General features: G+C 42.2%; 1 protein-coding gene across 5 annotated transcripts; it reads right to left on the bottom strand.

Annotated features, from left to right (window-relative positions):
* Positions 1 to 797: 797 nt before the first annotated feature.
* On the bottom strand, positions 798 to 25,638 carry NUDT5 (nudix hydrolase 5). Of its 5 annotated transcripts, none has more exons than XM_025445273.3 (10): positions 25,615 to 25,638; positions 14,141 to 14,244; positions 12,675 to 12,742; positions 8,139 to 8,188; positions 6,841 to 6,948; positions 5,506 to 5,601; positions 4,773 to 4,874; positions 3,265 to 3,273; positions 3,077 to 3,130; positions 798 to 1,038 (listed from the first exon to the last, which is right to left on the bottom strand). In XM_025445273.3, exons 2-10 carry the CDS (start codon positions 14,201 to 14,203, stop codon positions 929 to 931), a joined length of 660 nt encoding a protein of 219 aa, XP_025301058.1. In that variant the 5' UTR covers positions 14,204 to 14,244; positions 25,615 to 25,638; the 3' UTR covers positions 798 to 928. The 5 variants fall into 5 exon arrangements, with proteins under 5 accessions (XP_025301058.1, XP_025301057.1, XP_025301059.1 ...); XM_025445272.3 differs by lacking the exon at positions 25,615 to 25,638 and adding an exon at positions 25,415 to 25,595; XM_025445274.3 differs by lacking the exon at positions 25,615 to 25,638 and adding an exon at positions 24,939 to 25,102.
* Between the last annotated feature and the right edge of the window lie 53 nt (positions 25,639 to 25,691).

Below are 25,691 nucleotides of genomic sequence, written 5' to 3'. Positions count from 1 at the left end.
AGGACACTGGGAGACCTTCTGGATGACCGGGCTTTAGGCATGGCAGGAAGTGGAAACAGTGCCCTCCTGTCCTCCACTCTAAGGTGGTTGTATTGGGTTTCTGGAACTTGCTGGCTACATTCATGGTTTAAAACCAAGACAGTGATGCCCCCCACCCGCAGCCATGTAAATGGATCTGGTATTAGGAACTTCAAGTACTTTCTCAGGTAAGGATAGGAAATGAAATTCTAAAGCATATACACCTGCTTGAGAGAAGGGCCCTGTATATTCATTGGCTTCTTAACCTCGTTACAGTGAACCGTTTTCCATTGCTGAAGCGTTTGTTAACCTTTAGTATGTAGGTGGGCAGGAGGACGTTGGCCAAATGTAAACATCTGCTTCTCATAGATGTTGTTCTATGTTGACTTTACACTCTGCTATGCAAGGATGTGTATTAATTCCATATAGAAGAGAATTAGGAACAACAGCAAAGTCCCTACATAGGTCTTTGAAAAAAATCTTTGTTTAAACATTAATGTAGTAATAAGCAGTTATTTGCATTCCTAGTTGAAGTTTCAGCTGAGGCTGAGAGCAGCTGACCCAATTTGGAATTCAGGTCATTTTTCCTCTAGAAATACTTCTCTATCTGTTGGACTAGATTAGATAAGTAACAGCTGAGCTTTAAAAAAAAAAAAAAAAAAGAAACTGGATTAAAAACTGGATATCTGCATTTATGTTCTTTCTCAATATTTGCCAGAATTTAGCACTTAAATGAAGACTACAGCCTACCTGTAATCACAATTCCATATCACCACATGTATTCTGCGTTGGCTTTTATTTAATGAAAAAAGCTAATTTCAAATCTACATTAAGCTAAGCTGAATACAAAGTCTTAGTGAAGGAGGCCTGGTGGTCTTGTTTATAAAAACATGGCTACTGTCCTTTGGCCTTAAAACTTCAGGAAAGGCACTTCAAACGGCTTCGTGTTTGCATGCTTCAGTGCCAGAGCATAGGAGTAGACCCTGGCGTCCACTGTCAGATGTTCTTCAGCTACCAGAGCTGGAGGAAATAAAGAACACAAGTTAGATAATGAAGGGAGTCAGGGATCATACTACCCCCTGATCAGTCGTCAGTCTGGACGCTGGAGACAGAGTGGTGACTGAGACACCTTCTACCTTCAAGGGTCTTAAGTCTAATAAGACAGAAGAAGAAAAGATACATAAGCAGGATTACGTTTCCAGCAAAAGAACAAGAAAGCGAGCAAAGATCACACACATCAGAGATGATGCTTGTGTTAAAACAGCACAGCTCTAAGCTCACAGATCAAGGGTTAACTTCATTTATAGCCCCTCTAGGTGATTCTTCAGTCCCTCACTGAGGGAGTTCCTGGGTCTCCTCCACTGCCGGGGAATACGTGCTTTCCATGCACATGTCACGTCGTGTGCCCGTCAGGACTGGAATTCTAGCAGCAGTGGGGTCTCGGAACCTTCCACTGTACAGCGAGCTTTAACAGGAACTGTTTTGCTCAGGGGGAGGTTATCAGACTGGGGCTCCTGTCACTTGTTTTCCTAGCCACTAATTTAGGGACACGCTCAGAGACATGACCCTGGAAGGCAGGGTGAGGTCCTCTGTACATGGCAGGTGCCTGTAAGTGTGGAAAGCTATTCCTCGTAGCAAACTAATCCCAAAATACCTTCTCAAATGGTACTTGCTAAAGAAATGGTTTATTATATTCTGATTCTAAAAGGGTTCAATTCCCCCTTCCTCTTTCTATGGATCTGCCCTTTACACCTTCCTCCTTCCCTCGCTGTCTTCCCCTCTTCTGAGGCTAGACGTTAAGCTCGATGGAAGCGAGAAGGAAGATCTTGGAGAGGATTACTTCTCTAATATAAAAACAAAGTCAAGACCTACAGCATCTAACATTTAAGCCCCTTAGTGCTAACATCTCGTTTGACTCCTGCCTCCTCAGGGACAGGGCCTCTTGCTCCTGTTTTAGGAGACGAGCCGGGAGAGGCCGTGGACAGTGTTCCAGTTGGTGACGGAAACGCGGCCCGCTGAGCCTCAGACCCAGGCAGACCTGACGCTTGGAGCCGTGCTGTCTGTTCTCGCAGCCACAGCTTTCTCTGGATAAACCACGGCTTGCTTCCGTGCGAGCACTTCTAACTCAGACCCCCAAGGTGCTCTTTACCTTACGTGTAGGTTTTAAGACGGCAAAGTAGGAAGGGAACTTTCTGGGAATTCTGAAATCCCAGTCCTTTTTGCAAGCTCATACTTTTAAAGCAACACGGCATCGGAAATAGAACTGTTAAGCCACTGGTTCTTAGGGAAGGGGCGGAAGAGATGGCCCTCAATGCCTCAGGTCAAATAGTGCTTCAAGTTACTTTTCGAAGTAAAAATTGTAAAACATCCAGATTACAAAGATGATCTGTTCTTTTACAAGTGAGTGAATGGGGCCCTACCGGCCCCACCGAGGAGCTCCCTGCAGGGCTTCTCTCCATCCTTTCATTAAAGGACATTTGTCTGCACAATCTTATTTTTTACCAAATCCCTATGAGATGGGCTGGCCAGGAATTACATGACGTAATTACATGACCAGTGATTTACCAGGGGTCACACTGCCAGTTTGGTTCTTTATATCAGCATATTGCTCTTCATCTACCTTAGTCTTCGTAGAAGGAATATTGTTATATTCTCCTCTAATTTCTGCCCTGCGCGAAGCCATCCAGCAGGCTGGCATTGTTGAGCATCAGCTAGGAGATACCAACTTATTAGGTCTCTGCATTGCCACGGATTACAGATTTGAGGTAGAGAGCTTTTGGCAAATCTGCAGGAATGTGATGTTGACTATTCTATAGGGAAAAAACCTAACCTTACTGAACGCTTTCACTTGACATAGAATATTTTGCTCGTATTTTCAAACTCTGCTACCCAGAAAGGAAAATTATTGTTGGTTAACTGCAGTTGTACCACAGTCTCTAGGTGTCTGACATTAATAAGACTATAATGACAGAAATGGAATTCCAGTAAGTGCCCCACCGGATGGGGTTGGGGATGGGGAAAATCAAAGAAGTTGGGGAATAGTCTTAAGAATGCTTACCATCAAGTCTCTTCAGCAGGTCATTCTTTGGTAAGGAAATTACTTCGACAAATTCTAAACAAACAAAGTGCGAGTGAAAACAAAGCTGAAGAAGGAGAGGGCCTACCAGAACACCACAAAATGCCTGCTGCCATTTCCACTGCGCTGAGCCATACACATGGTCAGCCACTGCTAGCTGGGTAACGTACCTCCGTCTCCTGAAAACAAACAGAAGGAGGACACTGGAGCGCACTGCGGTCAAACACCAGGAGGCTTTTGTGCGAGACGTCCCAAAATGGGTATAAAACTTCCACAGAACCCTGGGTCTCCTAATTTAATCCGTGTGCATGGTGGTGAAAAGCATTCCAACAGCACAAAATTATTATTGTTCTCCAAATCAGATGTGTACTGGCAAAATTTAAAGACTGTTCTAGGATATGTACGTATGTATTTTTAAGCTGTTAAAATACACAGAAAATTCACCATTTTAACCACTTTTAAAGGTATAGTTCAGTGGCATTAAATACATTCACACTGCTCTGCAGTCCTGAGCCCTGTCCTTCTCTAGAACTTTTTCACAGAGAAAAGGCACCCAGTGAACAGTCCCCAGACATGCTGACCTCTCGTCTACTTTCTGTCTCTGTGACCATATGAGTTTTAGGTAGCAATATTTATGCTTAAAATTTTTTTCCCTTTTTCAAAAGTGAGCTGTATGCCCAGTGTGGGGCCCAAACTCATGACCCCAAGATCAAGAATCACGTGCTCTACTGACTGAGGCAGCCAGGCGCCCCTATTTATGCTTTTTGGTCTAAACACTTGGCATGACGCTTTCAGAATTCCTGCTGTCACAGCATGTGCCAGCAGGTCTCCTTAATGGCTGGTGTTCCATGTGCACATACACTGTGCTTTGTTTATCCATTCATCTGTGAACTGGGTGGTTCCCCCTTTTGGGTGCCGTGAGTGATGCTTTATAAATGCTGGTGTCAAGTGCCTGTTGGAGCCCTTGCTCTTTGGGTGTAAACCCACGAGTGGAACTGCAGGCTCGTGGTAATTCCGGTCAGCACTGAGGACTGCCAACTCTTGCACTGTGTATCATACACGTATCTGCAACGTGAACGCTGAGCATTTACAATCAGCTGTGAGGTGGCCTGGAATATTCAGGAGCACCCGAGGTGGTGAGAAGTGGCAGCGTGTGGCGGCACTACATGACTGGTGTGTGCGTGAGCACCACCTTCAGCGGGGTGGGAGGCCACCTGGGACGGCCAGAGGCATCAAAGCTCAAGTCCAAACTTGCGGAGAAATGTAATAGCAAGGAATTTCCGAAACGTTTCTCTAAGTACGGAACTCTGTGAAGAATAGTCAGCCGCTGTCCTCTAACAATTATTTCTGCCATTCTTACCATACACACGAAGTCCAAAATAGCGATTTTGAAGATTTTCACTATTTACTGCTCAGACCTGTGGCTCATGTTAAGTGGGAATAAACTCCACATAGCAAATAATGGAAATATTGCAATTTAACATTTTATAAAGAAAGCATAAAGATCAGTAGGTGCTGAAAGAAAAAGGCTAAAGGACCCAAGATTAGGAAAAGAGCCTGGAGTACTGATGAAGTATCTACAAGCCTGTTATTCTTCTGACCAGAGACTGAATCAGTAGCAAGTCGAACAATATTTAACCCAATAGAACCACGTTCCACGGAGCCACTGCACACTCACCTGGCTTTGGTTTAGGTCTCACATTTTCAGCATCATCTCCGTTAATAGTTACTGTCACGATGTGTGTGGTACAGTTTGTCAAGCCTGGATCCATACACACAGCTACGGAGAGAAGCAACAGATCATAGTGACACACACCAGTCACGTACCATTTGTTTCATTACTTCAATGTCTTTGGGAGAAAACTGGGCTCATAATTCATAGTGGACACAGAACCTATGCAGGATAATGGATGGTTGGCCCGGTTTGCTCAGCACAGCTGTAGGACTGCAGAGCACAGGTGTAGACAGCACTCGTACTTTCCCCCTGAGGTCCTAAGTTTGGTAAGTCTGAGGGGTTAAGTCTCAGGGGTAAAGATAGTACTGCCATGCTGTCAACTCCTTTCACCACATGAAAAAGATTCCAGTGAGGAGCTTGGCATGTGGATGAGCTAAGAAAGCATAGAGCTCAGGATGTGGGAAACTCTGAAAGGTGACGAATTTCACATTTCTTATCCAGCTTTAGGGCCTTCTTGTTCACACTGGCTCTCCTGCAGATGGGAGGCTCACTCGTAGATGGTGACCACATCTACTTAGGATTTCCCTTCAGTCAATTAACCAAGACAAAAGCCATCTGTGCATCCTGAGCATAAAGAACAGCCCAACCCAACAGTCCTTTGCACACACAAGAATCTACCACTTGACCAATGTTCAAGAGCCTATCCCTGAGTGCACACCTGGGTAGCAGTACACACCTGGAGAGCACTCTGCGACATCACCTTTATAGCCAGTTTCTTCCTCAAGCTCCCGAAGAGCAGCTGCTTCTGGGCTCTCATTGTCATCGATGAGACCTAGAAGGCCAAGTCATTTGTGAGGTGGGCTAGGGAAACACTGGTTTTTGGAACCTCTCCTTCTTCTGATATAATTGCTGTTTAGCTACACGGGAAGAATCAGAGGACTGTGAAAAGTGGCTGGATGGGTAAAAGAGACTGAGGAACTTTTATAAGAAACAAAGGCCAAAGAATAAAATGCTACGCAGATTGAGTAGGTTCCATGAGCTGCCACCTGTTCCTCTTGTTTAGACCTCGACTGTTTCCATGAGCTGCTCAGCACTCGTGTTGTTCTGCAGCTCAGACAGTGCGGATTCCCACAAGGATGAGTGGCTGGGCTGTGTCACTGGCATAGATTACAGACCTAGATATGTGACCTGGCCCACGAAGCCTGGCACACTTCAGTTTCTTCACCCAACAGTGTCACCTAATTTGCTTCCCCCCTCACAGAGCAATCCTGAGGCCTGGAGAGAAACACCAGCATGAGCATCACCTGCGAGGGGAAGGATGGGAGGCTGACAGGCTGCAGGCAGCTGCTGTGCTTGGGGAAGCAGTAACTAGAGAGGCCATGGGGGGAAGACAGCAGAGCTTGGGTTATTTTACCTAAAAGGAAATAACACAAAGAAAAAGTAAAATAGAGGCTATTCTATTACTTTTTAAGTTATTAATTTCTCCAGTGAAATGTCTGGTAAATGAGAAGTTGGTATGGGTATCATGGGGCTGGACTTTGAAAGTACAAAACCTACACCACTAATGATAAGTAAATGAGATGTGATCTCTTCAGATGCGACCAACCCAGTTAAGTCCTATGATGACACAGAGCTCAAATTCAGGATAGCTCTACTTAATTGTGCAACTCAAGAGAATATTCTAGTGGAAATTAATACAGTTTCCTTGGCCTGTGTACATACAGGACAATCAAACTCATAGTGTTTGGAGTTAAGAGTCTGGCCTAGTTACTACTGTAAATTTCTTATCAGAGGCAGATTGCTAGTGACAGAAAATGAATTCAGCTGACAAATTAGCAAAAAGCAATTACTCAGAAAGAAGCTAGAAAGAATGCTGCTGAGCAGTGGCTTGGAAAGGTGGGCTGGGACAGGGACACCACCCCTGCCTCGCCTCTCAGGCTTAGTGTGTCACTAGAATGTGACCGGTGGTGCCTCACTGCAAATATGCTTTTGTTGTACTTAAAACTGGGAGAGGAGGGGCAGCCAAGGTGTTCAGTGTCCAAGTGCTGCAGTTCTTGGCACGGGAACTCACCTGCGGGGAACTCTAGGCAATAGCCTCCCATCGGTGGTCGGAACTGCTTCACCAGAACGATGCACTCGTAATGAAGTGTCCGCTGCAGCACCGGGATGACCGCCACACCTGTGACCAGGAAATAAAACCAAGGAAATCCCTAATTAAACATCCGTGAACATTTAGCACAAGGTCAAGGACAAATTCCCACTTCACGCTAACCACTGCAGACAAACGTCTCACCCTGCAGCAAGCCAGTCTGCTGATGAAGTGACCCTGCTCTACATGCACTCATGTTTCCTTTAAGGAGTGAATCAAGTCAGGACTGCAGTTTGTGGAATATGTAGCTAGACTGGATTTGATTGTCCTAGGATCAAGGACCTTTTCTCCCAAGAAACCTTTTACGTGGCCTTAAAACAGAGACAAAACCCCACTGCGTTCTGGAAAACACAAATTGCCTACGAGGAACTCTTGGCTAACCCCTCGCCCCTGACTTTCTTGGCAGGCAAGACAGCAGCTGTGGCCAGCTGTTTACTTCCAGTAAAAACAGACAACAAAATGAAAAGGAAGCATGAAAGGGAAAAACAAAGACCTACTGCCCAACTTCCCTTCGACCAGAGGTGATTTTCAATCTTTGTAGTCAAGCATTTATGCCTGGGAGGGACAGTGAGATGAATGAATAGAATAATCTTTGCCTAATTCCATGGTCCTCACCAATTTATAAAGCAACTGGTCCATCATAAAGTAGGGCCAAATATTTTTCCAAATTAAAGGCTCTCACCCAGGTCCTTTGAACAGAATACAAAGTATTTCTAGAAGTCATAGTTAGACACAGTATGTGGCTTCAAAATAAACTGACTTGTATTTGGCTATACATATTAGTATACCTTATCCCCCAAAACACTGTCCTGAGCTGTGATAACAAGCCAGAAGTTATTTATCAAGAAAGCCTGATTGGGATGCCTGGGTGGTGCATGTGGTTAAACATCCAACTCTTGGTTTTGGCTCAGGTCATGATTTCAAGGTTGTGAGATCAAGCCCCAGGTCAGCAAAGAGTTTGCTTAAACTCACTCTCCCTCTGCCCCAGCCACCCTGTGCTCACGCGGGCTCTCTGATAAATCTTTAAATTAAAAAAGAAAAGAAAGCAAGCCTGATTTAGTCACATAGCACTGCAAAAAGGAAAACTAGGTTTAAAGATAAAAGGTCATAGTTGAAGAGAACTGCTCTGAGGTCTTGGTTAAAATAAAAAGAAGCCCGCCTCCTGCAATAATGCATGGTGACTTCCTTCATGAAGAGCTGTAATGAGTTTGCACTCCTACCATCAGCCGACTGTCCTTTCCTGGTTGTACGTTTCACAGTTTCCCAAGTTCTGTTCAGGCAGAGAAGAAAAAACAAAATCGTTAGTATTACAGGGGAGAATGTTCTTGGGTTTTCTGTCCACAGCCAGAACTTCGGATGCAAAGCAAGCAAGTGTACTATTGATAATGGTCAAGACCACAACCATACAAGTCTATAGGAAAAGCCAACCGTGCTTTCCTGCAGCTTCTGAAAATTTTTCCAAATAAAACATGCCATCCTTCATCTAACTCTGAGGAATATCTAAAGAGAAGGCCTGTAGTTTGCTTGAACTGCCTTTCAAATCACTCACTGGAAATATTTCAGTGTGGATCATAAATCTACAGGTGAGCAGTTAAGCCATGAAGCTACTGAACAGTCAGTGCAGATTATGCCTCTATGAAAAGTCCAGCCTTTTTGTTAAAAACAAAAAATATTCAGCATAGCATGAACTACTGAGATGTTATTGATATGTGACCTAAAACAAGAAAGCAGGACCATTCCATTTATTAATTGAGGAATTATTAAATTTAGGCTAAGTGCTCTCTTTTGCATGTGTGAGATCTGTCTTACCTAAGGGGAAGATCATTCACAGAGGAAAAAGTTAGATAAGTAACAGCAAGTTCCTGCTCCCTTTTATATAGCTCCAGCCTGATTAGCTGTTTCTTTCTGGGAACATTGTCCTAAAATCCAGTTCTGAGTACAATTGTGTTTGAAGGGGAAGGGCATGTGAGGGAAATTCCCCTTCACTCTCTTATGCCTTAAACAGAAAGGCGGGGATCCCTGGGTGGCTCAACAGTTTAGCGCCTGCCTTTGGCCCAGGGCACAATTCTGGAGTCCCAGGATCGAGTCCTGGGTTGGGCTCCTGGCATGAAGCCTGTTTCTACCTCCTCCTGTGTCTCTGCCTCTCTCCCTCTCTCTGTCATAAATAAATAAATAAATAAATAAATAAATAAATAAATAAATAAATAAATCTTAAAAAAAAAAAAAAAGGATCAGTGATAAGAGATGGGAGTGAAGAAGCAAATCAACTTTGGATCTAAGAGAAGCAGGACATCCAAGTGGTGCTGGGGACTAGCATAGAAAAGCATCAACATTGGTCTCCCCACAGAAGAGTGGGTATGAGGAGATGGGCTGCCCAGAAGCGTCCTCGGACTTTTGACCTCCTTGTCCTTAAGGGTCAGACTATGCCACATTTCTATGGAAAAAATCCAGGTATTTAATCTAGTTAAAAAACAAAACAAAACCTTTCTATAAACTGTAAATCTTTAAGCATTCCACCAAAATTCTAATGGCAAATGTGTCAAAATGAACCTATGAATGACCTCCTTGTCCTTAAGGGTCAGACTATGCCACATTTCTATGGAAAAAATCCAGGTATTTAATCTAGTTAAAAAACAAAACAAAACCTTTCTATAAACTGTAAATCTTTAAGCATTCCACCAAAATTCTAATGGCAAATGTGTCAAAATGAACCTATGAATGACCTCCTTGTCCTTAAGGGTCAGACTATGCCACATTTCTATGGAAAAAATCCAGGTATTTAATCTAGTTAAAAAACAAAACAAAACCTTTCTATAAACTGTAAATCTTTAAGCGTTCCACCAAAATTCTAATGGCAAATGTGTCAAAATGAACCTATGAAAACCAAAGACTATTATGATAACTCACAACTGCCCAACATTCCTGTTAGTAACAAGAAGCCAAACAACAAGCAATTCTGATCAGTAAATAATACAGATTGCAAGAGACAAAACACCTTTTGGCACAGCTCTCTCTGCTGCCTCTTAAGGTTAGTTGTAAAGACTGAAGAAAACAGTGCTGGGAGCAGCACTGAAGATGCCAACCCAAATACACTAGGAAAAGGGAAACAAAAAGAGTAGCATCATTATAGTGGTTAAGATGAAGGAAAATAATCAGTAATGAGCCATAAATCACGAGCAAGGACACATAAATGCATTTATAAGGAATCCTAGACCGGGAATGCCTGAGAGCTCCAATAATCTTCAAGCGACTCTGCAAGATGGACATTTGATTGAGCCAGAAAATCTTAATCTCTATCCGCCTGCCAGCTAACCCCATACCTACAAACTCCTTGAGTGTGTTCCTATTTGTAAAACTAGGTAATTAACAGTATGTTATTTCAAAAGCTTCTTATAGCTTTAAAATTCTGATTCTAGTTAAGCTCCTCCATTTTTTGAGTCCTTGTTCTAGGAAAGCCTGTTTTTCTATAACATACTCTAAGTCTAGTCAACAAACACGAGACACAGGAATGGCAACAAAGGATGACTGTGGCTCTGTCCTGAATGTCCATAAAGGCACATATTGCCGGCAATATTCACACAACTAAAATCAATTCCATATCTTTATCCATGAATAACATGTGGGACAAAGGATTTTCTAGCTGCTATTTCATCTTTACTGACATGCTTACGTACTGGGTAATAGATAAAACTAAGTTTATACATAAGGACCTATGGTAGGGAAGTACAGAGATTCACTCTTCAAAGCCTGACATTCTGGTATGAAATGTCAACATATTATGGAAGAGCGCCTTGAAGTCTCGGGGAAGACCTCCACGCGCAAGAACGGAGGTGAACATGCTATAAACGGTCACGTGAGTGCAGGGTATTTGGTAGGCTTAAGGGTGTACCCTTCAACTATTGAGACAGACACCCTGGAGGTGAGACCTGGATGAGAGTATTTTGGGGGCAGGTGGGGGGGAAGCCTCCAGAGGATTCTGATGCACATCTCTGATTAAGAAATGCTGAAAGAGGAAGAGGAGTCAGGTAAAGAGATGAGTTGGTGTAAACCAACACCTACTCTTTAGCTCAATTAACATTAAGAGTCATATCTGTGTTACAAACTTAAACAACTTCATTGGGAAAACAGCCAAACCATCTCACTACAAATTGAGTTCTAATCAGTCTACATTTTCACAAATACAAGTGTATTTGAGCATACTGTGTTCCTAAAGGCTCAGGCTGGCCACATTTCTGTAGCCACTAGTTATTGTCTATTTAGTTCTGTACATCAAACTCATGTCAAGTGTTCTACTGGACACTTTTACTGTTGGACTGTGGTGTGTTCTGCTTTCTTATTTTGAAGTTTTAATTTAATAGTGCAATGGATAGCCCATTGTTTCCCCCAGCTCTCCAACACTGGCCCTTATTAATATCTTTGCTAGTTTAGTAAATGTAATTAAAGTGGTTTCAGGGATACCTTGGTGGCTCAGTGATTGAGCCTTTGGCTCAGGGTGCGATTCCCAAGGTTTTGAGATCGAGTCCCACACTGGGCTCCCCTTAGGGAGCCTGCTTCTCCTTCTCCCTATGTCTCTACCTCTCTCTGTGTGTCTCTCATGAATAAATAAAATCTTAAAAAAAAAAAATACAGTGGTTTCAGTTACTCGCAACTCTGTGTACTTTCACAGGGATGATAAGATGTATTTCCTCAAGAAGAAACTCTGTATCCTTACCTGATTGCTTAGCAAAAGGAAAAGGTTTACCACACAACTGCCATTAATATTTTGCCCGTTTCCCTTCTAGCCTTTTCTTACATATTATTTGGAAAGAATTTAAAAGACATATATACAATATCCAATGATGTCATCAATTTAATCCCTTGTCTCATATTGCTAGATTGTCTTTAGGATCAGCTTTGTAGAGAACTACAGAGATTTTACCAAATGAATACACTAAAAAATGACTTCTCCATTTTTAAGTTGAAGAATACTTGATACACAATATTGTATCTGAGGTGTACAACACAGTGACTCAGTAATTGTACACATTACAAAATGGCCACCATAGTAAGTGTAGTCCCCATACAAAGTTGTTGCAATATCACTGTCTATATTCCCTCATACACTTTTATTATGTTACATTGTAACAACTGTTTCCCAATTTTAAAAATGGTTATGGTGCTTTCAATTTGTTTTTTGTCTTTTTAAATTTTGATGAACATTTTTTCATGCACAAATCTGACTCCAAACAGTCTCTGGAGTGGGATTACTTAGGTTGGAGAGTGTCATATCTTTATGGCAATTGGTTACTGTGAAATGTTTTGCAAAACGTTTTTCCCCCCCAATTCACATTTGCATAAGCAAGGTTTAAAGGATGTAAATTTTACCTCAAACCGGGCACTATTCTCTCCTTAGGACTTCTAATTTACAAATTTAAAACTGGTGTCACCAGAAGGAGGCAGCTGGGACTGTTAATTATTCTACTGCTTTATCAGCTTAAATGAGGCTTGGCCCAAAATTTCTGGTTCATACAAATCTCCTCAGGGAGAATGGTGTTAAGATCAATTCCTGATTTGTTGCTATAACAAATTGACAACGTAATTTTATCCAGAGATTATAAGCAATCCAAACATTCTGACAATGGGAAGACACTGGATTAGAGTTTTCATTTAAGATCAAGTTTACAATGAGGAAGCTATCAGAGTTTATGCCAAATGCTAAACAGTGACCCTGAGAATCCAAATACCAAGCATTTTACAAAATGGAAAAAACAATTTACCTTATTTTACCAGTAGGATCCATGTATGTTGTTTTTTCAAGCTTGACCCATTTTCCTTCTGAAATTAACTAAAAGGAGACATTAAGTTGGGAGACTTTCAAACTGAGGATTTTATTTAGAAGGTTTGTTTTCTTTCAGATTTTCTCTGCCTGGCCCTCCCAGTAATGACGTTTCCCTCCCAATAGTCTGTGTGCAGGTTTTCAGTTCAATGTAAGGAAAGGGTTTTGTTTTTTGTTTTTTTTTTCTTGAAGGGTGGTTCTGCTGCTTTCTGCAGTTTTGGACGTGATACTGAGAAGTGAAAAGCGATGATAATTGAAAAACTCTTGAGGTGGTGGGTAGGAGGGTGGAGAGTGAGGAATGAGGATTTTTCTGGGACCTAGTGTTCTACCCTCCGAGCTGGGAGCTTGTCACACAGGTGTGTTTAGCAGGTAGGAAATGGAAAGACACCATGTCCAATGACTGCATTTCCAGGGACACATGGGTTTCCCACCCCATCTGAGACAAGTGGCCCAGGATCATTCTGCCTAGACATTGAGTTTCAGTTACCAGAACTAACTTACCTATGTCACTATACTGAACTGACAGGAGAGTTTCACTGTGGACATAGAGCAGTAGCCTTTTTCTTACTATCCTATCTTTCACTTCTGGCCAGCAGCAACCTAAAAATTACCAGCAGATCTATTCACAGACCACATGGAAAGATTTTTAAATCGTAAATAACTGCAGGAAGGTGTCAAGATCAGAGTTCCAAGATGAAAAATTTAAAATTTATCCACTGCAATGGTTTCTGCAGAAAGAGACTTATTAAAAACTAAACCAAATAACAATGTAACTAACACATACATTAGTTCTGGAATTCTGACAACTAACAACTTAGATTCTTATTGTTCTTAAACATCTATATCAAGACGATAAATAGCTAAGATGTGATACTTAAGTATGTAATGTCTAAAATTCTAAAACTCAAGAATAGGACTTATTCTTCTACCCAGGGAAACTGAATAAAATTTGAGTATTTTTGAATTGCCAAAATCCACTTTAGAAACAGCCTCCATTTCATTAGCACATATAATTAAGAGCAACACTGTTCCTCCCACACAAGAGCAAAATGTCCTAAAAAGGGAGCAGGAATAATGTTTAAAAATTGTCTTTACAGGACAGCCCAGGTGGCTCAGCGGTTTAGCGCTGCCTTCAGCCCGGGGCCTGATCCTAGAGACCCGGGATTGAGTCCCGCGTCGGGCTCCCTGCATGAAGCCTGCTTCTCCCTCTGCCTGTGTCTCTGCCTCTCTCTCTCTCTCTCTGTCATGAATAAATAAATAAAACCTTTAAAAAAAACCGGTCTTTATGAATTAAATACAAAAAAAAGAAAAGAATTAAACATAAGCATCTGAAACCACAGTTTATACATTTCATTTAAACTCAGCTCTCTGTGGGGAGAAGGAAGGGAACTGAAAAAGAACTTATACCTCCTCTGAGATAATAGACTGTTTGGTATTTTGAGAAGGATCCGCTGGTTCTCGGTTTTCCATTTTCAAACTAGTCTTTATAGTCTTCAAGCACGAAGTTCACGCTGTAAGATAATAAGATTTGTTTAGGCTACGTTTATTTTTCTGAATTAAACATTTGTCCAAAGGCCACTGGTCAAAGTACTTAAATGATGAAAAACTTATCTGTCATCGAAGCTGCTTTTGTCACGTGAACCTGGAAAACCTGCCCTAGACGGAACTTAAAAGCCACGGTCCTAGGAAAACATCCAGGAAAGAACCTACAGCCATCGCAGTTAGATTTAGCCCAAGTTAGCTAAGCTCCTACTGGGCAGGGCACTAGGCACTTACGTTAGACACTTTTGGATTTTCTGACTCCAAATTTAAAAACTTTCTTTTTTTTTTTTTTTTTTTAAAACTTTCTAAGGAGAAAACAATAGAAAAATTGTATACCACTCCTCATTCTCACACCTTAACTACTGACCCTTATCTATCTTCTACAGCTAAACTGTAGGAGTGGTTTGAGCTGGCTGTTTCTACCTCCTATATAACTTTTTTTTTTTTTTTTTTACCTTGTGATAAATGAATACACCATTTTAATAATTTCAAAATGTGCAATTCAGCAGAATTAAACACATTCATATTGTAGTTGCTCACTCACTTTAAAGTTTGGCTTTTAAAGATTTTATTTATTTTTTCAGGAGAGACCCAGAGAGAGAGGCAGAGACACAGGCAAAGGGAGAAGCAGGCTCCATGAAGGGAGCCTGATGCGGGACTTGATCCCAGGACCCTGGGATCCTGACCTGAGCCAAAGGCAGACACTTAACTGCTGAGCCACCGAGGCATCCTTCACTTTAAAGTTTTACCATGTATTGAAGTCACAGCTGTACATGAGTTGATGAGTACCACTAGGTCTGTTGTGGAAAGAGCATGTCCCATCCCATTTGTTGTATAATACTACATCCTCTATTCTTGGCTTGTTCTCCTGTTTCTGTACCCGGAGTGTCTGAAAATCTTTCTCTGCCCCTCATAGTGGATTGAATTACCTGGTTGCATATAGAAATAAGTGCTGAAAATAATTTTCTGCTGGAAATATGCAGGCTTTGCTCAGTTATCTTGCTTTTGGTGTTGCTGCTGTGAAATCAGAAGCCATTCTGATTCTTGATCCCTTCTCTCTGTGGCCTATTTTCTTTCTCTGGAAACTTGTAGTTACACCTTCATATTGATATTATATTGGGTACTCAAATAGGTCCTTCCTTTTTTTTTTTTTTTTACTGCAATGTAGTTGTCATACAATATTATATTAGTTTCAGATGTACAACATTGTGGTTCAACATTTACACATATTATGAAGTCATTCCCAGGAAATCTCACTACCATCTGTCATCATACAAACTTGTTACAATATTATTAACTATATTCCCTATGCCATACATTGCATTCCTGTGTCTTATTTATTTTACAACTGGAAGTTTATGCCTTTTGTTTGTTTCTTTAAAGATTTGAGAGAGAACACGTGAGTGCACGCAAGTGGGGTGGGGCAGAGGGAGAGAAGAATCTCAAGCAGATTCCCAGCTGAGCTCAGAGTCCGATGCGGGACTCACTCTCACAGCCCTGAGATCAGATGGAATCAAAAGTTGCACGTTTAACAGACTGAGCCACCCAGGTGCCCCTGTAAGTTTGTTCCTTCAATCCCCTACCCTTGTTTTGTCAAATGGGTCCTTTCAATCTGGAATCTATACTGTGCTTCTTTATGGGGAACTTTTCATGAAATATTTCACTGATAATCTCTTGCCCTCTATTTTCTCTGTTTGTTTTTTTTTTTTTCTTTTAGGAACTGATGTTTAGCTGTTAGACTTCCTGAACTCATCCTCTGTCTTGTCTTTCTCATTCCTATTTTTTGTTTCCTTGTTATTTTACCTACAGTTCTCAGTGGCTACTCTAACCCTTTAACTACTCTTAGGTTGTAAAGTTCCTTAATACCTACCTTCTAATGGTAGCTCCAGGGAAAATACAGATCATCAAACATCATCTCTCCTACCAATTGTCTTTGAGGAAAGAATGTCTTTGTTTCTTTTGAGAGCTACAGTAATAATTAAACCACCCATCACATTTGCAATATTTTTTTATCCCAGTTAAGTATGCTCCATCCTAAAATACAACCAACAAAACAAACACATTTAACCTTTTCACGACCCTGTTCTCTCCTTCCGCCTTGCTGGACTTCTTGAAAGACCAGATGACACTACTGTGTGTATTTATTCAACCCTGTGCAGTCTACTCCTCTACCATCTGCCCATCGACTTCACCTACCCATCATCCCCAAGCTAGAAACAGAGATAGCTCCAATCCCTTATTCTCTTTCACCGACTTATAATTTATCCATTGCAAGCCCTAAAAATTTTGCCTCTAACATTTCTTAAGAGCGTCCTAACCCTACCATCAGAACTCTGGCTGAAAACCTTGATGTCTCCTACAAAGGATGACATTTCCAAAACCATCTCCTGGACACTAGATTTTTACATAGTCCAGTGTTCAACATTGCTCACAGTTGTGCTGGTATAGAATCTCCCTAAAATCACTGCTGAATAAATGAAGGGAGGAAAAAAATGATCTGACTGGGTTAGTCTAGATGGCCATTCTGTTCCTAAGAATTAGGTTAGTTTGGGGCCTGCTGAGACTTATTTTGAAGAATTATTCCTTGTCTACTTGTCGTTATTTAACTTAAGCTCAATTTCAAAATTATCTTGGCACATAGGTAAGAGATTCACACTTCCTGAATACAAAAGTTACTATAAAAGCCATAGCTATCAAGATGGTGTGGGTACTGGCAAAAGGATAGACAATATAAACTGACATAACAGAGTCCAGAATTAAAATCACAAATTTATGGTCAACGAGTACCACCATTCGGGGGGGGGGGGGGGTAAAGAATATCCTTTTCAAGGGAGTGTTCTGGGCTCAGATGTATACATTCACAAGAATGAAAACGAGCCTCATGGGTGCCTGGTGGTCTGGTCGGTTGAGCGTCCGACTCTTGATTTCAGCTCAGGTTGTGATTTTGGGGCCATGGGATTGGGCTCTGTAAATAGGTGGAATATTTAGGAAAAAAAAAAAAAAGAAGAAGAAGAAAATGAATTTCTACCTAACATTGTATATAAAAATTAACTCAAAATGGATCAAAGACATAAGAGCTAAAAGCTACAAAACTCTTAGAAGAAAGCATAAGTGTAAATCCTCATGATCTTGGGGTAGGCAATAATCTCTTAGATCTAACACATAAAGCAGAAGCAATCAAAGAAAATACAAATGAACTGGACTTCAGGTATGCCTGGGTGGCTCAACAGTTGAGCATCTGCCTTCAGATCAGGCAGGGATCGAGTCCCGCATTGAGCTCCCTGCAGGGCGCCTATTTCTCCCTCTACCTAGGTCTCTGCCTCTCTCTCCCTCTGTGTCTCTCGTGAGAGGTCTTTAAAAAAAAACAAAAAGAAAAACTGGACTTCATCACAATTAAAAACTTGTGTTTTACATTCAAATTAGTAAAAAAACAACCCAGGGAATGGGAAAAACAGTTTACAAATCTGATAGAATTGTATCTGAAATATGCAAAAAAAACTCTTAAAACACAATAATTAAAAGACAACCTAATTAAAAATAGGCAAAGGATCTGAATAGACATTTTCTCACAGAAGATACACAAATGGCCAATAAGCACATGAAAATATGTTCAGCACTTTTAGCCATCAGAGGAAGGCAAATCAAAACCACAATGAGATACCACAATGAGATACCACACTTCATCCCTACTATGATGACTACAATAAAAGTTGGATAATAAAGTGCTGGGGATCCCTGGGTGGTTCAGCGGTTTGGCGCCTGCCTTCAGCCCAGGCGTGATCCTGGAGTCCCACGTCGGGCTCCTTGCATTGGAGCCTGCTTCTCCCTCTGCCTGTGTCTCTCATGAATAAATGAACAAAATCTTAAAAAAAAGAAAGTGTTGGTGAGGATGTGGAGAAACTGGGACCCTCATACATTGCTGGAAAGAATGCAAACAATGCAGCCATTTTGGAAAACAATCCTCAAAAGGTTAATAACAGAGGTCCCATATGACCCAGCAACTGCACTCCCAGTATGTACCAAAGAGAAGTGAAACACATGCTCTTATGAAAACTTGTACACAAACGCGCATCACAGTATTATTCATAATAGCCTCAGGTGAAAACAACCTCAATGTCTACCAACTGAAGCACAGATAAGAAAATGTGGTATATCCATTCGATGGAGTAACATTCACCCATAAAAAAGAGTGAAGTACTGATACGTGCTACAAGATGGAGGAACCTTGAAAACATTATGCTAAGTGAGAGAAGCCAGATACAAGAGGCCAAATATTGTATGCTTCCATCCAGAAGAGCAAATCCAGAGATACAGAAAGCAGATAGTGGTTGCCAAGGGACTTGGGGGAAGGAGAGACTAGGAAATAACTACATAGGAGTATAGGGTTTCTTTTTGATGAAAAATGTTCTAGAATTAAATAGTGGTGATGGTGGGGCGCCATCTTGCAAATACACTAAAAACCATGGACTATTACAATTTTAAGGTGAATTTTATGGTGAATTACATCTCAATTAACAACAACAGGGATCCCTGGGTGGCGCAGCGGTTTGGTGCCTGCCTTTGGCCCAGGGCATGATCCTGGAGACCCGGGATCGAATCCCACATCGGGCTCCCGGGAGCCTGCTTCTCCCTCTGCCTGTGTCTCTGCCTCTCTCTCTCTCTCTCTCTGTATCTGTCATAAATAAATAAAATATTTAAAAAAAAAAAAAAAAACAACAACCTTTGCAGTCTTAAAATCCCCAAGGGACAAAGAGTTGGGTTGTTGAAAGCCACGTTAGGTCCAAAGATTGGCAAAGCCTAGGAGACTAGTTCAAGGAGCTTTCCTTTGAACTCAACAGGATAGTAATGTGCAGCACCACTGTACCCAAGCAATCATTTTACTGTCCTCTGGGTGTTTATTTTGCCTGACACTCAACATCTATTTCTGTTGTAAAATTAAATGTATTTCTGTTGTATTATGAAGATGTAATCAACATTGTTGTTTGCAGAGTATTTTGTGGGCAAACCTAGGAATTCAATTTCCAGTAGGGACTTTGGCAAAGAAGCAAAACTTGAGGACTTAGGTAAGAAAAAGTGATTTTATGCTAAAGAAATAAAAACCACTTAATGAAGATGAGAGAAAGAAATGTGTACACATTTTCACACTCTTTTAAACCATGAAGAAGTATGCACAAACTGTGATAATGTTCATGAAAAACAAACATTGACTGTGTATCTTAGGTAACTTGGCTAACACACCCTGTGGCAGACCCATTGGCAGTGAGGTTGTGTCCTTGGCGCTAGGACAGCAGAAAGACCCTGCCCTCCAGGAGCTTACTTTCTGGTGGGAGAAAAATGAGGAACAATATACAAAATTTATGTTGGAGACTCTAAATTTTACAGAGAAAGATTCGGAAGGATAAGAAGAGTAGAGAAGGTACGGGTGGTGGTGGTGGTGGTGGTGGTGGTATCTTTATGGCGTGATCAGGAAAGTCCCCATTAGTTTGGTGACATCTGAACAGAAGCTTAAAAGTAATCAAGCAGTAACCTACATGGCTATTTAGAGACAGACATTTAGAACAGAGACTATATGCCCAAAGCATAAGAAAAGAGGCAGTTATTCCTGGTAAACTTTTAACCAGCATTGGTTTACATATGACAAATAATCTACATTGTTACAGGCGATCAAAGTAGTATGCTGACCCAGATGAAAACAAACGATAGCTACAGTCAAAGGTTGGCTAGTGATCACTGCCTGTGCGGTCTCTACACCCAGATAAAAGAATTTTCTCCACCTAGATTTTTATCTTCCAGATTTCCACTCCCTGCTATTAGTAACATATACGTCACAGAAGGAATATTTCTTCTGCTTTTAAGTCTATTACGTAAGAGAAAATAGTTTTTAGGCACCCAAGTGACCTGAGTGCACAACGTAATCTGTCTAAAATGGTGCATGATGCCTGGATGAAGTTAGATTTCTACCTCCTTTTGAAAAAGTCCCGGTCGTCCCCAGGTGAGTATCTTTAGGGGCAAAGGAGCCACTAGCTCTTTCAAATTTACATACAACTTTAAAACATTTAAATTATCTGCTACATTCCCTTAAATTTTTATCTTTAATAAAATTTTTTTTTTTTTATCTTTATTAGTTTCTCTCAGATTGTCAAAGGGACTGTTGATGGCCAAAAGGTGAGCAAGTACTGTTCTGAAGGATGGTCCCTCATCTGGTACTCCTCATTTAACAGGTTAAACTCCATTACAACACAGTTTTAGTAATCAGAAGACGAATTTTTGGTCAACAAATGTTAAGCTATAAACAGCTGTTCTCAACAGATTATATTAAAAAATATTCAAGGTAGCATGTTAGAGAGCTAGAAAGACAAAAAAACTACAGACATAAATTACAAAAAAAGAAAGAAAGTAGCAAAAAAAAAAAAAGAAAGAAAGTAGCAAACGGGGCTGGGCCTCTCCAGGGTAATTACTTGGAATGCAATCAGCCCCCAGAGGCAACGGTATTTTGTAGCAATCTGCTGACAGTGTGTAAATAACCCAAAAATGTGGTTAAAGGGTGATTTCAAAGGTATATTTTTTATTCTGTGATTCGCAAAATGTTCAGGATTATAAAATCATCTAAAAAATACTACTGAGGGATCCCTGGGTGGCTCAGCAGTTTAGGGCCTGCCTTTGGCCCAGGGCGTGATCCTGGAGACCCAGGATCGAGTCCCGCGTCGGGCTCCCTGCATGGAGCCTGCTTCTCCCTCTGCCTGTGTCTCTGCCTCTCTCTCTCTCTCTCTATGCCTATCATAAATAAATAAATAAAAATATTTTTTAAAAAAATAAAAAATACTACTGAAACAGAAAAAGAATATTATTTCTAGCACCATTTCTAAACCAGAAGCTAAGTGGTGCCATTTGGGGACCAGTCCCTACAAGTAAGGCAGTGCAGAAAGAAAGAAACAAGGCTCCATTGCATGCTGCACCCTTGTCTCAGTTACTGTGATAGAGTTCTCCTGAGCTGACTCAACGCTATTTTTAGATTTAAAAGTAAAGTGTAATATAAATTTTATCCACCTCATTAGCCTGAATTTCAAGTCATCTACATTTTGCTGCTAGGCTGCTAAAATGTGTGTTATACTTCAAAGAATACCTGTGTACCTAACGTGTTCTACTGTTTTAACTCACATAATCTGTTTTATGTGGTTTTAGTTTGGTCTGAACACTGAAGGTCTATGATGTGTTAACTGTACGATTTTTCCAGGGCACCAAAACCTTTTGTGAGGGAAAACATCACAGGATTCTTAGAATTGACATACAGTGGTAGGCAGGAGGCTAACTGGCTCTATGAACATGGGCAGTTCACGTTTGAGTACACATACATACACACATACATACGTACACACACTAAATGCAAACTGACAGTGTAACCCTGCCCTTGGGGACCTCATAGTTCAACTCACAAAGAACCAGAAGGGTAAATGCCTATTATAGAAATAACGCAATACCAGAGTGTAAGTGAGCAACAAATCACATCCACTTGGGAGGCAGGGAAAGTAGCAGACTGTGAAAAGGCTACTACCAAGAAACCATTTCATATTAAGATATTATTTAGATACCAAGAAGTCAGGGAAAGCATTTCACGTAGAACCACATGAAAAACAGACACTAATAGGGGAAGGGTTAAGAAATTACAATAGAGTTTGGCAAGCTCTCTGGTCGTCAACCTTTCCCTCCCACCCTCTCAAAAACAACAACAACAACAAAACCCTGCAAACAAACTACCATATAATGGACGACGTTAACGTCTGTAGAGCAGCCCGGGTGGCTCAGCGGTTTAGTGCTCCCTTCGGCCCGGGGCCTGATCCTGGAGACCCAGGATCGAGTCCTACATCAGGATCCCTGAATGGGGCCTGCTTCCCCCTCTGCCTGTGTCTCTGCCTCTCTCTCTGTCTCTCATGAATAAATAAAATCTTAAAAAAAAAAAATTAACGTCTGCAAACACATTTTCAAGGGCTAACGCAGATTTAGCTGGACATCTGCTCCTTCCTCCAAATTTCAGGGCAAATAAAGCACCCAACAACTCCAAGTGGCATGCCACAAGCTCTTGTTACTATGTGAGCTCCTCTTGGGGATAGCACTTACAATTCTCCACTGAAGGGAGGAAGAGAAACAGTTACATTTTCACAATCTTGGGTATTTCAGTATTAGTAACAACCCGTGGATTCAGGTTAAGTGGGAGGGGGAGCTTGCACTCAGCCTTCTCATTAAGTTATTACCATACTGGAATCCCTGCAGTTTACTGAGTTGCAAAGTATAGCAAAAATCACAAGATATAACATGTTGGTAACTCTCTCCCAAGTAAAAGTTGAGTATTGTAAACATCATTCATGTTCGACCGAATAAAAGGTGTAGAGGCTCAAATCATAAGTGAAGCTTCTGATTGACCAAGGTCAGGCACTTGGAACAGTTAATAATTGGATTGAGAACTTTCCAATAAGGCATTTTGAAAGAAATTAAGCGTGAAAGGATTAATATTTGCAAAAATAACTTTATGACTGTGTAAAGTCAAGCATCAAATGCCGAGGCCTGCCTATGATGCCATTCCATATTCTTTCAGAATAATTACACAGAAAAGCCTTATAATGACTTATAATGAACAAGTAATCAATTAGTATAGTTACATTTAATAGCCTTGGTTATAATCATAAAACTTTTAAAAAATTCGTTTTTTTAAAAAAGGTATTTTGAAAAAAGTAAAAATAAAAAATAAAAAGGTATTTTGATCATTCCTTCTTTTGTTATGGTGCAAGTTTGGTATCCACATCAGATGGATCCACTTTAAGTGAATTTTCCTTTACTGACAATTATCCTCAGATAATCAAGACTTCCTGTAATTTGTTAATTATGGAAAGCCACGGAGTTTCTTTTCTTTTCCGGCAGATGAGGGGGTTGGGGGAGCAGAGAGGGAACTAATGTTTTACTGAAATTACACTACTTGGTGATTTATGATCATTACATTTAGTTTGGGCTGTGAACTAATTACCCTTGGGAAGGCTAATTGGTTACAGTCCTATAGTAATGACACAGTAAAGAACCTCCTGCAATAGCCCAGGCAAGAGATACCATAGGTTTGGTCCAGGGTGGTAGCAGTAGCAAGGAAACAGACTTAACTCCTTGCACATGAAACTTTATTACTTGTCTCAAACCAGTGTCTAGGGAAGGGGTTTTCAAAGCTAATTCCAAGGAGATGTTCTTAAAGGACATTGGGACATCAGGAGAAAGGGGTAGTACACTGTTCAAATATGGACACACTGAGTTAGAGATGTTGGTAAGACATCCAGGTGGATAAAACCAGCAGGCAGACGGAATTATTAATTTAGACACATTAGTCACGTTCTGGGATTCAGAGACGGAAAGGTTTCTTCATTATTTAATTTGGAATCGTACAATAAAGCCCTTCCCCCACAGTCACTTAGCTACTGGTATCTTTAGGCCTGCGTGAAAAAAAGCAACTATTTCCACTGTTGTAAAAGGTTTTATTGAAGAAACGAGTATAAACACTTCATTGGCTAAGTGAAAAGACAAACACGGCGGCTAGAAGAATAATCGAAGGGAATTTAGCTGCGTCCATTCAAAATACTGGAGCGTGTTTGTAATGTTGATTTATCTGGGACTACTAAACTGTGTAAACTGTGTAGCTAGTCAACTTAAAAATCAGCCGTAATACTAAAAAAAAAGCCACGAACTCACCACTTCCAAAGTGTACGTAGAGCCCGAGGAACAGACATCTGTAACAAATTCCCTCCCTGTAGCGTTTTAAGTCTACAAACTTGGCTGCTTCTCTACAAATTACCAGTTCTGTATTAATGCTTCACAGCTGCCTCAACCTCTGCAACTCGTTTCCTGGGCCGTTAAACAGAGGACTCCTCCCAGAAGGACTATAGTCCCAGTTGCTACTTAATCTTCTATGCACCCATCAATTCTTATCTTCAACAGGAAAAAAAAAAAAAAAAAGCCTTGCTTCAATGCACCCCATCCGTGCTAGCATTTTCCTCCAGCAGCAACCTGTTTATTTCTAGGTCAAATCAAAACGGACAGTTAGGGACGCCCGGGGGGGCTCAGTGGTTGAGCATCTGCCTTTCACCCAGGACATGATCCCAGGATCCAGGATCCAGGCCCACATCAGGCTCCCTGCATGGAGCCTGCTTCTCCCTCTGCCTGTGTCTCTGCCTCTCTCTCTCTCTGTGTATCATAAATAAATAGAATAAATAAATCTTTAAAAAAAAATAGGCAGAGGAGCCTGCAATTATCCTCACCAATCCTTTTTTTTTTTTTTTTTTTTTTTTTGAAGAGGCCTGTTGTCCGTGCAGGTTCCCACCTCCACCTAACCTACAACCGCCGGCACGGACCCTGCCAGTGTGCAGGTTTTTCAACGAGGTCCCTAAAAATAACGAGCGCCCTCGGCGGACACAGCCCCGACTGGGACAAGCGACCCGGGTGGCAGAGGCGTCCTTCTCGGCAGCCAGCATCCCGCTCTTGGAAGACGCGCACGCACTGAAGTGAACTTTTCAACGCTTCTACGATTCTACGGGTCTGCTCGCCCTCTGATACGTCACGACGGAGTGATGGAGAAAGATGGAGAAAAGAGCCTTTTTTTTTTTTAAGTGATCGTGCAAATTTGCAAACCTGCCTGGAGTAGGATTCGGGAAGGCAGCCTCGCGGCCCGGCGACACGGGCGGGCAGTCCGGCCGCAGGCTTCCAGGCTGCTGGTCCGGCAGGGCTGGGACACAGGGTTCCTACGCTCAACGGAGGCGCCTCTCCTCCTGCGTCGGTTTCCCCCCAATTTCAGGAGCGTGCGGCCACGATTCCGTCTCTCCCTCCCTCCACGAACCCAGAGGCGTCCCCCCGCCCCCCCGCCCCCCACCCCCCGTTAGCAGATGCTCCCAGCACCGCGCTGCACCAACAGGTCACCGCGGCGCTCCCCGCTCTCTCCGCTCCGAGCAGCCCCGCCCTCCCCCCGCGCCCCTCCCGGGCTCGGGTTTCCCCGGAGCCCCCCGCCCCCCCCCCCCGGGTCCCCGGAGCCCGCTCCGCAGACGGGGACACGCGCGCGGCGCTCCGCCCTCGCCCCCCTCCCCTCAAGCCGGGGGCCCGCGCCCACGTGCCTACCCCGAGGCGCGGCGTGAAGCGCAGGGCACTCCTCCGGGGACCGGGACGAAAGAAGAAAGCGCGACCCCGGGGCAGCAGCCTCCGAAGACCCGATGCTGCCGCTTCAGGCACAGCCGCACCTCGCGGTGGCGAGAGGAGCGCCCTCGGCCCCTCCCGGCTCCCGTAGAGGCCCCGCCCTCAACCCCGCCTGGGGAAATCACCTTCCGGGGCGGTGCGCGGCTCAGCATCGCCCCCTCCCGTCCCTCCTCCTCGCCACTTCCGGAATTCCTTTCCCGAG

The sequence above is a fragment of the Canis lupus genome, chromosome 2, assembly GCF_003254725.2.
Source record: "Canis lupus dingo isolate Sandy chromosome 2, ASM325472v2, whole genome shotgun sequence".
Classification (NCBI taxonomy): Eukaryota; Metazoa; Chordata; class Mammalia; order Carnivora; family Canidae; genus Canis; species Canis lupus.
This window is presented reverse-complemented; position numbering and strand designations above follow the sequence as displayed.